Source organism: Marmota flaviventris, chromosome 5 (genome assembly GCF_047511675.1).
Source record: "Marmota flaviventris isolate mMarFla1 chromosome 5, mMarFla1.hap1, whole genome shotgun sequence".
Lineage (NCBI taxonomy): Eukaryota > Metazoa > Chordata > Mammalia > Rodentia > Sciuridae > Marmota > Marmota flaviventris.
In genome coordinates, this window is record NC_092502.1 from 29,304,156 (window position 1) to 29,322,660 (window position 18,505).

Here is an 18,505-nt window from a genome sequence, read left to right on the forward strand (position 1 = left end):
CCAAAGACAATGAAAGCCCAGAATCAGATAGCCTGGAGGATTTTCCTTTGAATTATGGATTTTTTCCTGGAATACTTGGGAGGCAGGCAGCCTCCATACAATGGAGGAGTGATAAATTCACAAGGGTCGACCAAAGCCAGTCAGGTACAGGTAGTTGCTGAACACTGCAGAGTTTCCAAGGAGGGAGAGATTGCCCCTGGCTTTCTAGAAATTGTGGCATTTAAATCTAGCAGGCAGCAGTGGCTCTTGACCTCCTTGGCCGCACATCAGAATCACCTAGAAAAGTTTTTAGAAATTACCAAAGCCCAAGCCTTGTCCCAGAGCAGTTGAGTCAATCTCTGGGAGATTTTGAAAAAGTCCACAGGTTGTATTAATGAAGCCAGATAGGGAAGCTCTGGTCTAGGTTCTAGAAGTCTGGATAGAAAATACTGGTGCAGAGTGCTTCTGCTTTAGGGAGAGGGGAGGGTGTGGTGGGTGAAGAGGTGGGAGGTGAAGGCAGATACATCAGGAAGAATCCCACAAGGGCTTGAAGGCTGAGCTAAGAAGACTGGCAACCCAGGGCACCATGAGAGACTGGTGAGCAAAGGAGTGACCAGCTCAAATTATAGCCCCCTGGGCATCCAGGAGGCACAGAGGTGTAGGGGTGTTTTAAATGCACTTTTTCCCTCCAAAGTTTTGATTTTTTTTTTTTTTTTTTTTTTTTGGTACCAGTGATTGAACCCAGGGGCATTTAACCACTGAGCACATCGCCAGCCCCCGCCCTTTGTAAACTATATATATTTTATTTAAAGACAGGGTCTCAGAAATTGTTTTAGGAACTCACCAAGTGGCTGAAGTTGGTTTTGAACTTGTGGTCCTCCTGCGACAACCTCCAGAGTGGCTGGGTGTGCTCCACCATGTCCAGCTAGTTTTGAAAATTTTAGTCTATGAAATGAATTGACATTACATAGACTTACAAGGGGAAAATGCACATTTATAGATATGTATCAGCATGGAAGCCAGGCACAGAGCATGAGAGTGAATAAGGGACAAGATCGATGAACCTTGTACAGAGTTAAGCAAAGGGTTGGGGGCTGGAGCTTCTAGAAGGAAGGAGGAGGAGTAGGCAGTGGAAGGTTGTGAGGGGAAAATGTCACTATGAGCAATAATGATCTTGTTAAGCAGATGCAGTCTTCCAGGTTAGGCTACCTGTGCTCCTCTGTCTGGGCCAGGTGTCAAACCCCCAATCTCATCTTCCTGTGAAAAGATCTTTTCAACACAGAAAGGGGGATATTAGATACTGCCTATGCTGCATCTGCTGTTAACTAACACAGATGTCAACTTCTCTTTACAAAGGGACACCTTTGCAGAGCTTGTCTTATGTCTGCTTTCTTTGAATAACTAACTCAAAATACTCCAAAAAAATATGTTTGGAGCCCAGTGTGGTGGCGTACACCTATAATCCCAGTGACTCAGGAGAGGGAGGCAGGAAGATCACAAGTTCAAGACCAGCTTCAGCAAGTTATCGAGACCCTGTTTCAAAATAAAAAGGGTTGGAATGCAGCTCAGGGGTAGAGCATCCTGGGTTCAATCCCCAGTGCCAGAGAAAAAGAGACAGACAGACATTTGGGGGTAGAGTGTTTTACTCTCCCACAGAAAGCTGAGTGATCTTTATGCGTCATCTTTCAGTACCCCATAAAAACCAAATAGGATTGTCTTCTCAGAGATGAAGAAACTGAAGCAGAGAGAAGTTACGTAACTTGCCCAAGGTCCTTATCTAGGAGTTTGCAGTGTCAGGATTTGAACTTGGAGACCTTGACTGCAAAAATCTGCATTTATTACCATGCTAGGATGCTGCAGTCTTTGAAAATGTTTGTGCTTGTCTTAATAGAAGTTATCATTTATTGATCCTTGACTTTGTGCCAGTCACTGTGCTAAGTGCTTTTCATATCACAAGTTGGTGTTTCTATATGCATTTTGCAAATGTGGAAATTGAGGTTCGGTTGAAGTAACTTATCTGAATCCCAAACTGGAGAACAACTGGGCCTCAAAGCCCATGTTTTTGCATGACTTGGAGAGACCCTACCCTTGTCCAGCTCTCTAGGATTGGGCAGTGGTGACGGCAGTGGGTGGCCACACAACACAAAGCCTCCCAGGTGACTCCACCCCTGACTGGATTTCTGGAGCGATCAGCTGTGATGAGTTTTTATGGGTGTACAGATCAGAAAAGATTCAGAGTTTCTGGGAGGAGAGAGAGACTGTGTTTGCCAGGCTTGAACAACTATTTCAACAAAGTGATGAATCTTGCATAATTGGAGAGGGGCTGAGGTGGAATCCTGTGATCTGGGGGACAACCCTTCCAGGATCCGTACTCTGCTGTGAAAATCCCTGGTTGAAATCTATAAACGCCCCTCATATCAACTGTGGATCTTCCGAAAGAGGGAGGAAGTGTTATATATTGTTCCCATCTTTTTTATGTAGTGATGAGGATCGAATCCAGTGCCTCACACATGCTAGGCTCTACCAGATGAGCTATAACCCCAGCCCATATTGTTTCCATCTTATTGATGGAGAAACTGAGGCCCAGAGTTGGCCCTACTTGTCCAGGTCACATAGGGACAGACTAGTAACCAGAGTGTGGGTCTTTTCCTTTGGCATCTTCATTTGTTCCGCTGAAGCCAGCGTCAACAGCTGTGTGGGGGCTTGCTGTGGCCTGCTGCTGTCTAGTTTCTGAAAGGTCACTTTTCATCCTGAGATGCTGTATCTCTCAGAAATCAGAGGCTTAGAGCAGCAGATCGTTCAGCACCCTGCTGGGATCCAGGAAAACTGGGTATAAAAATTTGCCTAGTTTGAGAAGTAGGGTCCGGAGGGATCAGAGCTTCTCTTAAATCCGGTGTAAGTGTTAATGGCACATCTGTTTCGGACCTTCTCTGAACCCCTGGAGGGATCCACAGGGAGACTGGCCATTTGAACTGGAGTCTAAATGTCTAATTCTGGAAGAAGCTCCCTTTCCATGTAGCAGGAGACGTGCACTCACACAGGCCACCACAGAAACTGTTCTCAGAGCTGAGACCATTTTCCCAAAGGCTTAGAGGCCCCTCCTTGGAGCCATCTCTCCTTGGAAAGGGGCTTTCTTCCAGATGATCCTGGGCGGCAGCCAGCTACCAAAGTTTCCAGCAAACAAGGCCAAAGGAAACTGCTTCGATGTGCAGATGATGGACTTCAGCCCTCCCTCCCCTGTCAGTCGACTTCCGGGGCCTCATTTAGTCAGATTCTCTGCTATACTTGGGGTTCCCTCACCCTTTGACCCCCACCCCATCATGCCCCAGACCTGGGGAAATCCAGAGCTGGCTGCCAGCCCAGTCTGGGGTGGATGTCAGTCCCCAAAACACACGCACACACACACACACTGTGAGGGGATATAGTTTCCATTTCCTGGTAAAAGCTGCATATTTGTACCAAGAGGCCCCTGGTTGCCAGGGCGACAGTAGGGTTTCCTTGTGAGCAGAGCTGAGCTGAGCTCAGCTGAGCTGGCTTTGCAGGCAAGTCCCCTTCACTCCCAACCCCATCTGATAAATGTCCTTTGCTGCAGTTTGGGGAGCTCATCAGGCAGTGGGAACACATGAACAAAGCTCCTGTCCTCAACCCCACACCAGTACAGTGAATTCCACCGTCTACTGAGAATATGGCTGTCCCTGCTGCCCTGGAGATGACTTTGGTCTCATCCTCCAACAACCCTGAAAGGCAGAAAAGGGAAAGCCCCAGTTTTGTGCTTAAGATAAACCCAGAAATAGAGCAGTGAGACCTTGGTTACATAGCTTCAGATGACAAAACAAACATTCCAATCCAGGTCGCTCTGACTCTAAAACCTACATTCTTTCCACTCTGTCCCACCATGTCCAGTGTCCCCCAAAGAGTAAGGTCAGGGGCTGGGGTCTACAAGATTTCCTCTGAGGTTTGAGGGATATGTAGAGGAATAAAAAGCATTGATCTGGACTGTCTCCTTGGTTTCCACCACCCCTTTCAATTCTGTTCCTTGTGGGTCTTATTGAGTAAATTTGTTATTTTTACTTTTAAAAAACAATACACAGGGGCTGGGGTTGTGGCTCAGTGGTAGACGCTCGCCTAGCATGCTCGAGGCCCTGGAATCCTCAGCACCACATAAAAATAAAATAAAGATACTGTGTCCACATAAATCTAAAAAATAAATATTAAAGAAAAAAAGCAATACATAGACATGGTTGAAAGAGATGAGATCACACAGGCCTGTTTACTACGGAAAGCAAAGTTCCTTCATTTCTCCTCTTTTTATCCCGAAAAGATTGCTTAGCTTTCATCTCTTGCCTTTCTGCTGAGAGTTCTCATTAGCCCAGCACCTGCCCACTTCCCTTCCCCTTTCCAAACCAGTTACATCCTCTTTTTCATTTATTTGTAGGTAATGTACCTGTGTCTCTTGTTTCTTCACTGTAGACCCTGGCTCCTGACATCACCACCCCTTACTCCTTATCCATTCTCCATGAGATCATGTGTCTTATTCAGATCCCCTGCAATGGCCTTGACTCATCAGAGGAAATTGATCAGAGGAAAAAAAAATCAGACTTTTTTTTTTGTACTGGGAAGTGAAACTGGGGTATTTCCCTACTGAGTCACATCCCCAATCCCCAGGTCAGCACAATCCCCCCCCCCCCAACACACACACCTTTTTTGAGACAGAGTCTTGCAAAGTTGCCCGGGTTGGCTTTGAACTTGCCATCCTCCTGCCTCTCCCTCCCAAGTCTTTGAGATGACAGGCATTTGCCACTCCCCCAGCAAAACTTCAGCCTTCACAGTGGCCTGAGGCACTGGCCTCCTGCCCCAGTCCTGTCAACCTCCTTCCTACGGCCACCTGAGCCACACCAAGCTCTGTGGTGGCTTCATGACACCCTCTGAGCAGCCACTTGAGATCGCGCCTTTGTCACTCTCCTGGCCAAGCTTTGTCTTTTTGGTGTTCCTTACCACCACTTGAGGTATGCATTCGTCACTCTTCCCCGTTAGGACTCAACCTCCAGGAAAGCAGGGCTTTCAGCTCTCCTATACCTGCTGTCCTAGAGCAGGGTCTAACTCGGGACAGGTGGTAATGAATGGTGGACCTAGGAGAGGTGCGGATGGGAGCCCCTGCCCCTGTCTGCACACCAGAAGTCCTGGGTTCTGAAGCCATTCTTGGTGACTTGCAGAAAGGCCACACAGGCTGCAGAGAGCATTGGACTCTGGAATCTGGGATCTGACTTGGAAGCTGAAGTGGTCGGATTCAGTTCTAAGCTGGTTGACCTCGGATCACACGTTGCAGTGCCGCAGCCTCCTTTCCTCTTCTCGAGAGGGGTGGGTTGGAAGGATGATGTGAGGAGGGTTAGTGTCTGGGCAAGTGCTCTGCAGGGCCTGGAGGCTGCTGGGTCAGTGGTCCTGCCCGCCCGCCCTCTTGGCTCGCCCTGGTGTGACTGTCTGGACACCATCTAGTGTATGGATTGTCATCTGAAAAAAGGTACTAAGCCAGACCAGGTCTTTGGATGTGGTTTAACCGGAGGGGCTTGAGGCAGCTGGAAAGAAAATTAGGGTGGGGGTGAAGAAAGGAAAGGATCAGAATTCAGGGGAATCTCATGAACTCTTTTTCTTCTCCACAGTGGTTTCTGCTGCAGAACCTGACACCATGGCCAATCCAGCACAGGTAAGGGGACCTTTCTCTCCTGAAGGTTGTGCCCTGTCTTCCCTGGGCCTAGGATCCCCCTAGAGTCATTAGACCTCCTGCAGAGACCCTCTGATAACCTTGAACCTAAAACCATCAGGAAATGTGTTTAAGTCCTGTTAAAAAGTCACAGCTCTTCAGAAGCAAGTCACCAGTGATGATATACAATATCCTAAGCAGAAAAGGATGCTCATTGGCCCAAATGATCAAGAAGCACAGGACTTCAGGTCTGGCTAGATCCAGGGGCCCAGATGATAGTCAGGATTCTTTCTCTGTGAGTGAGCTTCCTCTGGCTGGCTTTATTCTTGAGTAGGTCCTTCTTTGCCTGGCACATTAGTTACCAGCAGCTCCAGGTTTCCATTCCTCTGCTTTAGCAGACCAGGAGAAACCAACGCATGCTTCCAGGGGAAGACTCGGGTTTCGTTCCTGCTGGCTTGGCCTGGGTAACATGCCCTCTCTTGGAACCAGGAGGTTGAGTTGGTTTCACATGAACTGCATGGCCCAAGAGTGGTTCCCCAAGAAAGGAGACAGATACTCAACAAGCCAAGAAGCAATAAAGTCCTCTCTGCCCTGGAGATGGGGATGTTCCCTGTCACACGCAGTCAGGATTCTATTTCCCTGGCTTGGAAGACTCTAAGCTCACTCTCTCATTCTGTCTGCCCATGCTGCTGGGAGGAGAATAGGAGACATGTTGGAACTTGAACTCCTGTGTGGCTAAGACTGGGGTCTATTCATAGTCAGCCCAAGGGGTCACCTTGTGCCAAAGTTGGCCTGAGAGTGGTCCCTGGTGGTCAGCCTTACAGAAAGAGGTGTGGTCAGTGGGATGATGGCATTGGAGGGGGAGAATAAAACTGAGGGACACGGAGCTCTGCCTTCCCCGGGCCTGGGGTCCCTCTAGAGTCATGGCCCCTTTGGAGCTAGGAGTCCTTCACTCTCCTTGGGGCTCATTTCCCCCTTACAAGGTGGCTGAACTCAGTGCAAAGAACTTCACCCTTATGTTCGTGACTTGCCACCCTATGAACTGGGGCCTGAAGGATACCCAGAGCTTGTGTAGAGCAGTGTTATGTGACATAGGACCAGCACCCTCAGGAGAACTCCAGTGTGGCCTCCCTGCCAGTCCCTAAGGAACACACTTTGCATGGTGGCCTCTGACCACAAGGAGAGAGTATTTGTGGTTATGGGCAAAATTCCAGAGCAGAGCTCTTGCCGTTTCCCCATTTCCCATCTGCAGTCAGACCAGATGGGCATTTGCATTGAAGGGTGCCAGATGACCCAAGTGGACCAGAGGAACCAGGACCTGGGGCATGGAGCTTTGGAATTCTGGGCCAATGCTCTAGGGCCAGGCCCAGTCCCTGGATGATCATTGTTTTTATTGTCAGGGACCAGGGGCCAATAGACCCCTGCAATCAAGTCCCAGAGTAGCAGGGCCTTAGGGGGCCCTCCTCCCATGGAGGGTCAGTACCTCGTGCACAGTGCTCTGATGGGGAAATACGGGAGCTCTGGGGCAAGCAGAGAGGATGGGGACAGTGGCCTATAGAGAACTACTCAGAGGAGACACCAGAGGACTGAGGCATGGCCTAGGGAGGAACAGCTGAATCAGGCCAGAGCAGGGAGAGAACAGTGTAGTCCGGGAGGAAGAGTAATTTGGTGTGCTCAGAGTGCAGCAGCTGGGGCAGGGAGAGGTTGCAGAGGACAATATTAGAGGAAGATGACAAAGGTCTTCTGGCCACTGAGCTAGAGTTTGTGTCTCTTGCTCCAGTTCTTAACTCTGTTTCCAGGGCCCAACCCCCATGTGCAAACACACGGAAACGCACTCTTCTCAGGTCTGATCACCTGCCTCCGGTTCCTCCCACCATGGTGACTGTGCTGTCCTCCCATGTCTCCTTCCAGAAGAGGGGAACTTTAAACCCAAAAGCATGAGGAAATACTTCCATGTCACAGAAGTTCCCAGGAGGCATGTCTCTGTGGCCTCGGTTTCGTGGAATGTTCTGGGTCAGAATGCAATGTTGAATGTAGAAAGGCTTTGGGGACATGGCAAGAAGGGCAGGTGCTGGTGCCGGGAATTCTGGGAGTTATGGAGATGAGGCCTGGGTCAAGTCCTATCAGTTGAGGTCCTGTGCAGCCAGCCGTCTCTCTGGGGACGCCTGCTTCAGCTTTGAGAGACCAGGGACACCTGCTCCAGCAACAGCCTGGGAGGGGCCTCAGACCACAGAGCCCCAGGGCCCGGGCTGCTCACCAGCTGGCACCAGGACCTGCTGAATATTTCAGGACGGAAAGTCCCTTCCCTGCTGTCCCCTCCCTCCATTATGAGTACCTGTGGCCAGGATCTTGTCACCGGTGTGATAGGCAGTCAGGGTCAGAGGGATGAGGAGAGGCTTGGGCAGCCATACAGGTGACACTTAGAGATACAGAATTCACACCGCGGGTGTGAGAATGACTGACAGCAGTGGGAAGTCTGCGCCTGGGTGCTTTGAGAAGCTGTCTCTGTGGCTCTACATGTGACCAGTGCGAAGCTCCCCCCACCACGTGGGGTCCCAGGGTAACTAGCCTAACAGGAGATCACTTTTGTTATCCTTGTGTAAAGAACTGCATAGGAGACTGGGCTTGCGCCTCACTAAGCTAAGCTTGTCTCTAAGTGGACATTTTGGCCAAGCTCTGAGAAGGTCATTGGACACCCTTTCCTGGCAGGGCATGGCCTGATCTGTCACCTTCAGCCCCTTCCTTGGTCACCCCCACTCACCTGCACTGTCCAGAGAGGGAGAAGGGTCACAATGGAGGGGCAACAAAGGGTAGTCTGCTGCCATCTCTTCAGTCCTTCATCCTGGGGACAGACTTCCATCTTCTCCTTGTCCCCTCCTGGCAGCTTATGATTCCTTGATCTTTGGGCATCTGACTATGAGCTCAGAGACCTGCTCCAGCAGCAGCCTGCTCAAGCATACCTCGGTACTTGTTCACTTCCCCCAAACCCCCGCCGCAGCAGACAAGTTAAACATTTTCCAGATCTCACGTACCAACCTTGAGAAAGGCATCAGTTTGAACCATATGAAACTTGCTGTTATTTAACTGCTTTTAGTCTACATAAAAGTCGTGTGGGTCAACTGGATTTTTTTTTAAAAGTCCAATACTGGAACAGTGTCATGAGCAGGTGCTCTGTTTAATGGATGAGGACCACAGTACCAGGAGCTTGTAGCCAAGGGGAGTGCCCAGGGCAGCCCAGCCAGGACTGGAGCCACTGGGCAGCATTACAGCCTCAGTGACTTGCTTTTCTCTGCTCTTCTACATCACTCTCCAGCCACATCCCATCCTAGCGACCCTGGACACCAGCCCCTAAGCATTCAAGAATCTGGGCTTGCTTTCCAGAATGTTCCTTGACCCCAACCCCAGCCCTCTGCCATGTGTCTCCTCTTTTGGTGCCTTTTCCATCGCTCTGCTCCCTGGGGCCAGCTGTTACTCATCTTTTAGAACTTGGCTTAGAGGTCACCTCCAGGAAGCCTTCTCTGACCTGCTCAGCACATGAGTTCAGTCATTCATAGATCCATTTATAAAACAAATATTTAGTGAGTGCCTGGCTGCTCCTGGCCTTGTGTTAGGTGCTGGAAATACATCAGTGAGCTAGACACAGCTTCCTAAAGGAAAGAGACCTAAAGGTTCCTTTTCTGGCTCCTTTGCTGCTCTCATTATAATGCCTACCCCACTGAATTACATTTGCAGCTACAGTGCATCTTCTCTTCCGGCCTAGGAGATCTCAGTGGTCCCTGGTCCCAGCACTCAGTAGATGCTCAGTAAATGTTGCTTGATTGCTTAAATGAGGGGATGAATGAATGAACTGTAGGGAGGCCCTGGCCCTTGCTGCCCTGGAAACAGAAGCATCTGAATATGAGAAGCACTTAGGGTACAAAGACTTGGCCAGCACTACTGCCTATTTATAGCCTTGAAAATGGGGTCAGAATGGCACAGGGAGGAAATGGGTCTACCCCCAAAGGAGCCAGTTCCAGCAGAGGATTAATGGAGGAATGATGGTGAGTGAAATAACTCAAATGCTTAGAATTCAAGGACAGGGACAGGGGGACATCACTGGCCAGAGCAGAAGTCCTAGGCTGCGTGATGGTTGGCCCTTCCCATCTCCAGCCCCATCCCAGATGGCAACCAGGGGGAAGGAAGAAAGTTTGGTCTGTTAGAAAGAGCCTTGGATTCCTTTCCCAGCCAGGCCTCTGACTTTTCTGTGTGGTCTTGATATGTCATCTGCCTTCTGTATTTTGGGTCTTTGGAACCACATGTGGTTTTTTTGTTTTTATTTTTTATCTTTTGCTGTACAGGGGATTGAATATAGGGCCACTCTACCACTGAACTCCATCCCCAGCCCTTTTTGGTTTTGAGACAGAGTCTTACTAAGTTGCCTAGGCTGGTCTCCGACTTGTGATCCTCTTGTCTCAGCCTCCCAAGTTGCTGGGATTACAGGTGTGTGAGCCAATACGCCTGGCCCATGTGTGGTTCCTAGGGAGCTTTCCCTTCCTTGTTCCAAGTAAGCCAGGGAAGAGTGGCAGGAAGGCTGGAGCCACTGTGGATTAGGACAGGTGGACCTAGGCAGGTGGAGAAAAAATCAACCAAGGATCAGCAGCCTGCAAAGGGGCCAGACAGACCCTAGAAGACTTGGCCCTAGTGGCATCTTTCAAAGCTTGGTGCTCACAGTGCCTGTATCAGGGTTCCCAGCATTGGAGAGAACTTTGCTAGAAACTCAGGAAAACACTCCACCCACTCCTCAATCTGCCTGCCTTACTCTTTAAGCATCCTTCGTCTCAGAGCCTGAGGAGTGCCTTCATTGATTTGTGCAACTGTCAGGTACTGAGCCCTTTCCATTCTCTGTACCCAGTTATTCTCCTTATGCACAGTTACTTGTCTTATTCATGACACAGTCCCTGTCCTCCATGGAGTCAAGAATCAAGAGGAAAGCAGGACTAACGGATCTTAAGGCCCCTTGCAAAGCAGTCATTCTGATCTCTAAACCCTCGTTTCTCCATCCATCCCAGAAGCTGATCCCAGAGCTCTTCTTTTCTAGTATTGCTGGGCTGGGAGTATCCAGAGAGAAACTCCAAGGGTGGGAGGTAAAATTTCCTGGAGGAGGCCAGTTGTTCTTTCTCCTGTTCATTTATTCATGTGACAAGTACTTGAGTCTCCTTTGTCAGTTTCTTAGCTGTATACGGGGTGGGTCTGGTGCCTGCCCTCTGGGGTTCCTGGATTGGAATGCCTGCCCAGGTGAAGATGCCAATGAGATGCGAAGTAAGGCAGAGGGAGCCTGGCCATAGGAAAAGTCACCATTCTGTTCTCTGAGCTCCTTACAATGTGTCCTGGTCCATGTATTTGACCTGTCTTAAGCTTTCCTTCTCTGCCCAAGGGTATGATCAGGTTGCAGGAGATTCATGGATGGCGGGAAGAAGGCAGTGTCCCTTTCTGGTCACCCGCCCCGTCAGGACTTTAAATAGCAACACTGCGCCCACGCGTGCATACCTCAGGGGAGTCAGCCTCTGCAGACATAAACCAAGGAGCACGCAGGCGCCTGGCTGGGTCCTGCAGTGCAGGCCCTGGGAGACACTAGACAGTAAGGGGCTTGTTCTGCCTGTCTCACTCCTGGAAAGGCACAGTCTTCGGGCCACCCTGACCCCTACAACTCTTTCCATGGAGCCTGACCTGGTCCCCCACCCCACTGTGGCCTTAGCTGGAATTAGCCTCTGCTGTCTCCCACATTACCTTGCTTCTGTCTTAAGGTATTCATTACAAGCTTTATGTTAATTTGCCTGCTTGTCTCTGCTCAGAGCTAGGAAGGAGCTCGTGAAAGACAGAGCTAGGCCCCTCTTCTCTCCCCACGTCTTCAGCTCCCAGCGTTGGGTCTGGCATAGATGAAGTGCCACCGTATGGGGTGGGCTCTGACGTCCTTGGCTCTCCCTGCTCTTCCTGCTCCTGGACCCCAGACTTCTCAGCACGGCATGGCTGACCCATATCTGACTTCTCTGTGAACCAGCCCATTGTGCATTCAGTTTAGATTCCATGTCTGCACCTCCTGGCTCTCTGCCCTCCTCTCCTTGCCTGCAAGGACCATGCCAGCTTGTCCTTAGATGCCAGTTCACAGTTCAGTTTACCGAGCCCAGAGAGGTAGCACCTTGTCTTGGCATTGAACTCAGGGTGGTTCCAGGTCCCCTGGGCCCAAGACCTCACCCTGAGTAACTGACAGCGGCCAGGTTTGTGGAGCTGGAGAGCAGAGGGGAGCAGGGACAAGGTCTGGGATCTGTGTGACTTCCTGCGAGTGGTTCTTTCTTTGTGCTTGGCTGCCTGTCTCTGTGATAGAGATCATCATAAGTGCTCCTATAGTTGCTAAAATAATCACAGTAACGGAGATGAAAGGATTTTGTGAACTATAAAGCGCCATGAAAGTAGGAGGGGCACCTGTTACTCTCACAGGGTTCCTTTCCATCCCCTCCATTCAGCCAGCTTTTTAAACCCTCCCCTGAGGGTGGAAGGTGGTGTGGGGCTGTGGGCCTTGGCTAAGCCACCCTCTTTTGGAGAAATGGCACTGTCCTCTGGGCAGGTTGGAGCAATGGCCCAAGAGAATCATCCTTACCCTTACCAACGGTTTATGTGATCAGTACTTGATTTCGTGGGGGGGATGGGGGGTGCTGAGTGTGGATGTGGACCAGGGTTAGGTGTCTGCCCAGAGGTTGAGGCTGCAAGCCCAGTCCAAGTCCAAGGTCAGCACCTCATCCTCTGCTTTTCTCTCCACAGGGTGCCAAGTACCGGGGCTCTATTCACGACTTCCCAGACTTTGATCCCAGCCAGGATGCTGAGGCTCTGTACACCGCCATGAAGGGCTTCGGTGGGTGCTAGACCAACCTGAGTGGGTCCTGCCGGAAGGAGGATTCACTGGATGTTAAGAGTAGTCCCAAAAGTGGGCATAGCCCAGAGTCTTGGTGTTGCATGGGTATGAGGTGGTGAAATGCATATTCCTTCTTCCTTCATTTTTTTTTTTTTTTTACAGTGGATCAAACCCAGCACTTCTCACGTTTGCTAAGCAAGTGCTCTCTCACTGAGCCACGACCCTCCCTTTTTTTTTTTTTTGTCTCCTTTTATTTTTCACAATTTTATAATGAAACATTTCAGGCCAACAGAAAAGGTATAAAGAATAATAGAAACTTCACCCATAGATCTACCACCCAAGTTAAGGAACTAGTGCTTTGTTGGTGTAGTTGAAATCTCCTTGGTAGAGCCCCCTCCTGATGACAACCCCCTGCCTTTCTTTGGCGTGACCACTGAGGGTGGCACTCATTGTTCTCTTACTTTTGTCCTGTGATTGAAAGAACCCTGTACCAGGTCATAGAAAACCTGGCTTCTAAGTCTGGCTCATTGGGAGACTCTGGGTGAGTCCTTGCCCCTCTCTGGGCCCCGGTTTCCTTCATGGTGCAGAAGCTGGATGAGGGCCCTTTGAGTTGAGATATTGTGTGTGCTATGACCCTCTTCAGTGGGAACTTGAAAGATCCCCATGGATCCTGTGCTCATCACCTCCTCCTCGTGAGCTGATGACTTCAGGGGACTGCAAGGCTGTGCCCAGGGAAGGGAGCACCAGTGGGCTTCCTGAAGGCAGAGTGGGTGGGGTGACCGGTGCCCTCCCCTCTTCCAGGCAGTGACAAGGAGGCCATACTGGAGCTGATCACCTCCCGGAGCAATAAACAGAGGCAGGAGATCTGCCTGAGCTACAAGTCCCTCTATGGCAAGGTAAGCCCGGCAGCTGGAGGGCTGCTGGGGTGGGCGGGGAGGATGCCACTCGCCTGTGTTCTGGTTCTGAGTCTCTTTCTCCAGGTCAGCCTCTGCTGACACTCCTGCATCCAGAGCCTGTTCTTCCTCTTTTTATTCCTTCAGTCTCGAGTATGTCTAGAGCACCTGCTGTATGCTGTGCTCTGTGCCATGTATCAGGGCTGTGCTAGGGAATAAGATCTCAGTGGTGTCCACTCTGTAGAATCCCAGACTGTGGGAGAGACACATGGTGGACAAGGAAGCTGACGATGGGGAGGGGCACAGTGCTGTGGACTTGAACCTGCACGGCCCCTTGGCTGGCTGGGTCACTTTGGGCACATTCCCTGAGGTCTCTAAGGCCGTTTCTAAGGACTGATGATGGCTTTCTAAGGACTGATGATGGCGCATATTTCCAAAAGCCATGATTCAGAAAGATTACTAACCTCAGTGCTTGTCAGAGTAAGTGCTCATTAAATGTAATTCTTATTATTATCACTGCACCTCCCCACCCCCCAGGACCTCATTGCTGACTTGAAGTATGAGCTGACGGGGAAGTTCGAACGGCTGATCGTGGGCCTGATGAGGCCACTTGCCTATAGTGATGCCAAAGAAATTAAAGATGCCATTTCGGTAAGAAACGGGGATGAATATGTGCATGTAAGGGATGGGGGTATGGTGATGGGAAGATCCCGGGCTCTATAGCAAACATCTGGTGAGCCCTGCACCCACCCAGCAGCTGTGTCTTGCTCCAAGAGGCAGCTTGCCAAAACCCTACCCCAGAGCAGGCAGATGTGGACAGATGTCGGAGCAAAGCAAACCCCTCAGCCCAGACCCCCACACTAGGAGCTTGTAGTCCCAAATAAGTATCCAACATGCAACAGGCCAGGGACACCCTAAAAGAGGCCCACAGGGTAAGTTCCTGGGCTTGGAGTGGTTGGAAGAGGCATCCCAGGAGATGAGAGGATCAAGTTAAGCCCCAGACCTGGAGAAGGATAGGAGTATGGAGGTCATTCTAGGCTGGGGGAAATGGCAGGAGAGGTTGTGGAGGTATTTTCAAGATAAGAGAAGTTTAATCTGATTGAGGCAGATAATTACCCTCCTGGAAGAAGGGAGATATTAAAAAGCCCATAATCGGGGCTGGGAGTATAGATTGATTGGTAGAGTGCTTGCCTTGCTTGCACAAGGTCCTGGGTTCTAATCCCCAGCACCAAAAAAACAAAACAACAACAACAACAGAAAAAAACAACCCTTAATCGTGCCTAGCACTTCACCTCCTATAAGGTGATACTGTCTTTGCTGCCAATGAGCTATCAATCATGAATTCGTTCCATAAACTGATACTCTTAGCTACGTGAGAGACTATTGCCTTCTCAATCTCCCTTAGCGTTTGGAAGAGCAACTAGCATCATCTCCATTTTTACAAATGAAAAAACTGAGGCCCAGAAAGATAAAATCTTGCTCTGGCTCTCTCTCAGATGTTTTAAGATTTTTATTTTGTATACAAAGAGCTAGTATGTTTCCTTTCACTGGGTAGATGTCTTGGATAATCCATTCAAGGAAGATCACTTAGTCCAATTTAAAGAGTCCTCTCTCCTACTGACACCCTGGTGGCACATGTTGAGACCATATTTCCCAGTGTGACTATAGCAGTTTGAAAGTTACAGCAAGAATGAGAGCCATGGTCAGCTTTCCACAGGTGACTCCAGTAGGTGAGCTGGTGACCCATCTGGCTTTCAGGGGTACAACTAGGCCAAAAAGCAAAAGCAAGATCAAGTTTCTTAATGAGACATTCAAGAGCAAGCTGCCCAGAGTTGCAGGTCCAGAACCCAACTGGTGCCCAAGACCTGGGGTGGGAGCACCCTGAGTAGGGGCGGCTGGTGTCCTACCACCCCTGCCCCTAACTCCTGTGTGCCTTTTCTCCAGGGCATCGGCACTGATGAGAAGTGCCTCATTGAGATCTTGGCTTCCCGGACAAATGAGCAGATCCACCAACTGGTAGCAGCATACAAAGATGGTGAGATGGGCAGGAGGGGCCACTCGGGATCTTCAGATATGAAATGAAGATGATTTCAAGGGTGGGGACACTGAGACTATCCATCGCCTCTCTGATTCTTCCACCTACCTGTCCATCTTTCCAATGAGTCCCTGCTCTGTGGTGGGTAGACGAATGAGATAACAGAGAGACACAAACAAAAATGGGTAATCAGATAAACATGATAATAAACATTGGGGTTAAATGTTATGAAGGAAACAAATAAGAATCAGACTTTGACAGGGAGGACCCACTTCAGATAAGTCACCAGGGAAAGCCTGTCTTGGGAGGAAACAAGGAAGTAATTGTGAGAAGAATGGAAAGACAGTCCTTTTGGCAGAGGGGACAGCAAGTCCAAAGGCCCTGAGGTAGAAAGCACTGGTAGCCAGATAAGGCTGGAAGAGGTAGAGGGATGGGCAGCGTCACACAAGACCTTCAAGAGGGAAGTGATGTTTTATTCAGAGTCCAGTGACAAACAGGGGCTTTCAGACAGTTAATCTTGTCACTGTGGATTGGAAAGAACCAAAGAAAAGCTGTATCCACTGTCCTTGAGAAATAATATTGTCCGTAGTCAGATGGTCCAAAAGGGACAGAGAGAAGTAGATAGACTTCATGTCATGATGTCATAGTCCCAACCACTGCAGATACACTCTGGGTCTTGCCACAGTGGCCTGTAGACTGGATTTGGGATTTGAAACAAAACAGGTCCCTTTGTGGGGTAGCAAGGGACCTTTGTCCTGGATCCCTGAGGCCTCTGGATGAGGCTAGATCTCATGTTCCTTTCTGCAGCCTACGAGCGAGACCTGGAGTCTGACATCATCGGCGACACCTCTGGCCATTTCCAGAAGATGCTGGTGGTCCTGCTCCAGGTTAGTTAATCCATATGAGCCTCTGAGCCCCTCCCTGGCGCTCTCTCCTAGAGTTGGGCTGAGGATCATGGGCGCCTCCTCCAGGCTCCCAGACAAATGGCCCCGCGAGGGGCTTTTGGGGAAAGGTCCTTCTCTTGTGCTCTGCCTTCCTCATTGCCCACCCTGCAACTGCCCCTAGCCTCTGGATCCCAAGACGGTTTCTCTGGCTCACCTGGGTACGGAATTGGGGACCCCGGGGGTTGGGCCTGGACCCATCCTTCGGGATAGCACAGTGCCTTCAGAAGACCTACACGTCCTTGGCACATGCTTCTGTCTTGTGACCAGTATTCTCCCTGTGAACTCCTTCCTCCCCTCTCTGGGCCTCCCTCTTGCCACTGCTCCTCCAACCATGGCACCTGCCCGGGATACCAGGAGGGACGTGGTGCTGCAGGGCCACCTGCATCACATCACCCACCGCCAGGCTGTGCTGCCTTCCTGCTGCCATGAAGTCCATCACAAGAGGACTCTAAGAAGGCCTCACACTGCTCTCCATGGCTGAACTCAGTCTACCATGTTGGACTTTTTTTTCTTTTGTTTTCCCACATGTTTAAACACCAAAAAACTTTGAGTTAATTGCTGACATTCAAAAATAGATTTTCTCAGTAACCAGATTTCTAGATTCTTTGATTAATAGAAAACTCTGGCAATATCAGGCCTTTAGTGACTGGAAAACGTGTCTCTCTTGCCTGCTTCACTGTGTCATTTATTTTCCTGGCACTATGGGGACAGGCAAGGCAATGTCTCAAGTCCAGCTCCAAGGACCAAACCTTTCTGAAGCCTCATGTATAAATCAAGCCATTGCAGCTGGGTACAGTGACACATTGTAATCCCAGCTACTTGGGAGGCTAAAGAAAAGGGATCACACAGTTCAAGGCCAGCCTGAGCAACTTAATGAGACCCTATCTCAAAAAAAAAAAAAAGGAATGTAAGTAATAAATAAATAATAAACCAAGCCACCACTTTGTCCCTCTCTCCACTTCTCTCTTCCCCTTCCCTCTTTTACATTAATTCTTCCTAATTCATCTCTTCCTGTTTCCATTACAACCTACACCTCATATTGACAGGATGGGGATTTATCAGTTGTGAGGAAGTGTGTGATCTTTGCCCCATTTCAAAGTTTATTTTGGGGGGGAGGAGATTCCCACTCCTGGATCTTGGAGTCAGGGATGTTGCCTCGTCACATCTAACTAGTGGCAGCAGTGTGGCACAGATTGCAGGCATGCCAGCTGTATCGCATGGTCAGTCCCAGAGAAAGCCCAGGGGGTTGAGACCCAGTGTCACGGGGAGAGAGGATGGAGCACAGCCCTGGCCAGGCCTACTGCAGACCTCTGCCCATGTGCTCAAGGAGCTCAGTGTGGTTTGCCCTGGTCCCTTTGATTAGCTTCCTGCTTCTAAGCCTCTTCTATCAGATGGAGCAGAGGGCTCCACAGAGCAATCGAAGCACCAAGGGGATCTGATAATCTTTGCAGCCTGGGAGTTCAGATCATGGGGCCCAAGTTCCAAATCCTCATTGCTAAGTTGGGTTAAGGTATGAGAGCTCCAAATAATAAAATGCAAATGCACAGCCCCTTTGCCCCTGTGGTATCATTGTAGGGATATGTGGTGGGTAATGCCAGGTCCTATGGCGGGGGCTAAACAGAGCTCAGAGGCTGTCTTCAGAATTCTCCCGGAAGGGGCACCTGGAAGGACCGTGGTTATTCTTAGGACTCTCCTGTTTGGTCACAGCCTGGGAGAGGGGTCCCGTGATTCCCTACAGCATAGATGCTACTATCTTGATCCACTGGTAGCTGCTGTTTCTCCAGACCTAGTCACTGCTCCTGGACATTTCTGGACCACCGGGATTCCTCAGCCTTCCTCGTCTCCGCCGTCATCACCAGGTCCTTCTCCTGGCCCTGTAGTATTTGAAACCTATTTCTTGTCTCCCTATCCAGGGAACCAGGGAGGAGGACAATGTAGTGAGCGAGGACTTGGTACAACAGGATGTCCAGGTAAATGAGCCCTGATGGAGGTCCCCAAGGCATAGCAGAGGACCCTTGAGAGAGGCGAGAGGTTGGGAGCCCTGAAAAAGGCTGGAGGTGAAGCCATTTG

At 50.0% G+C, this 18,505-nt stretch overlaps 1 protein-coding gene across 2 annotated transcripts in view; it reads left to right on the forward strand.

Moving 5' to 3' along the window:
• Anxa6 (annexin A6) overlaps positions 1–18,505 on the forward strand; it is a 51,223-nt gene that overhangs the window by 4,816 nt on the left and 27,902 nt on the right. For both annotated transcript variants that reach the window (XM_027954787.3, XM_027954788.3), the window contains exons 2-8: positions 5,637–5,680; positions 12,473–12,563; positions 13,365–13,459; positions 13,994–14,107; positions 15,401–15,491; positions 16,299–16,378; positions 18,349–18,405. In XM_027954787.3, the coding sequence (XP_027810588.1) occupies positions 5,663–5,680; positions 12,473–12,563; positions 13,365–13,459; positions 13,994–14,107; positions 15,401–15,491; positions 16,299–16,378; positions 18,349–18,405 (546 nt within the window). In that variant the 5' untranslated portion in view covers positions 5,637–5,662. The remainder of the gene's footprint in view (positions 1–5,636; positions 5,681–12,472; positions 12,564–13,364; positions 13,460–13,993; positions 14,108–15,400; positions 15,492–16,298; positions 16,379–18,348; positions 18,406–18,505) is intronic.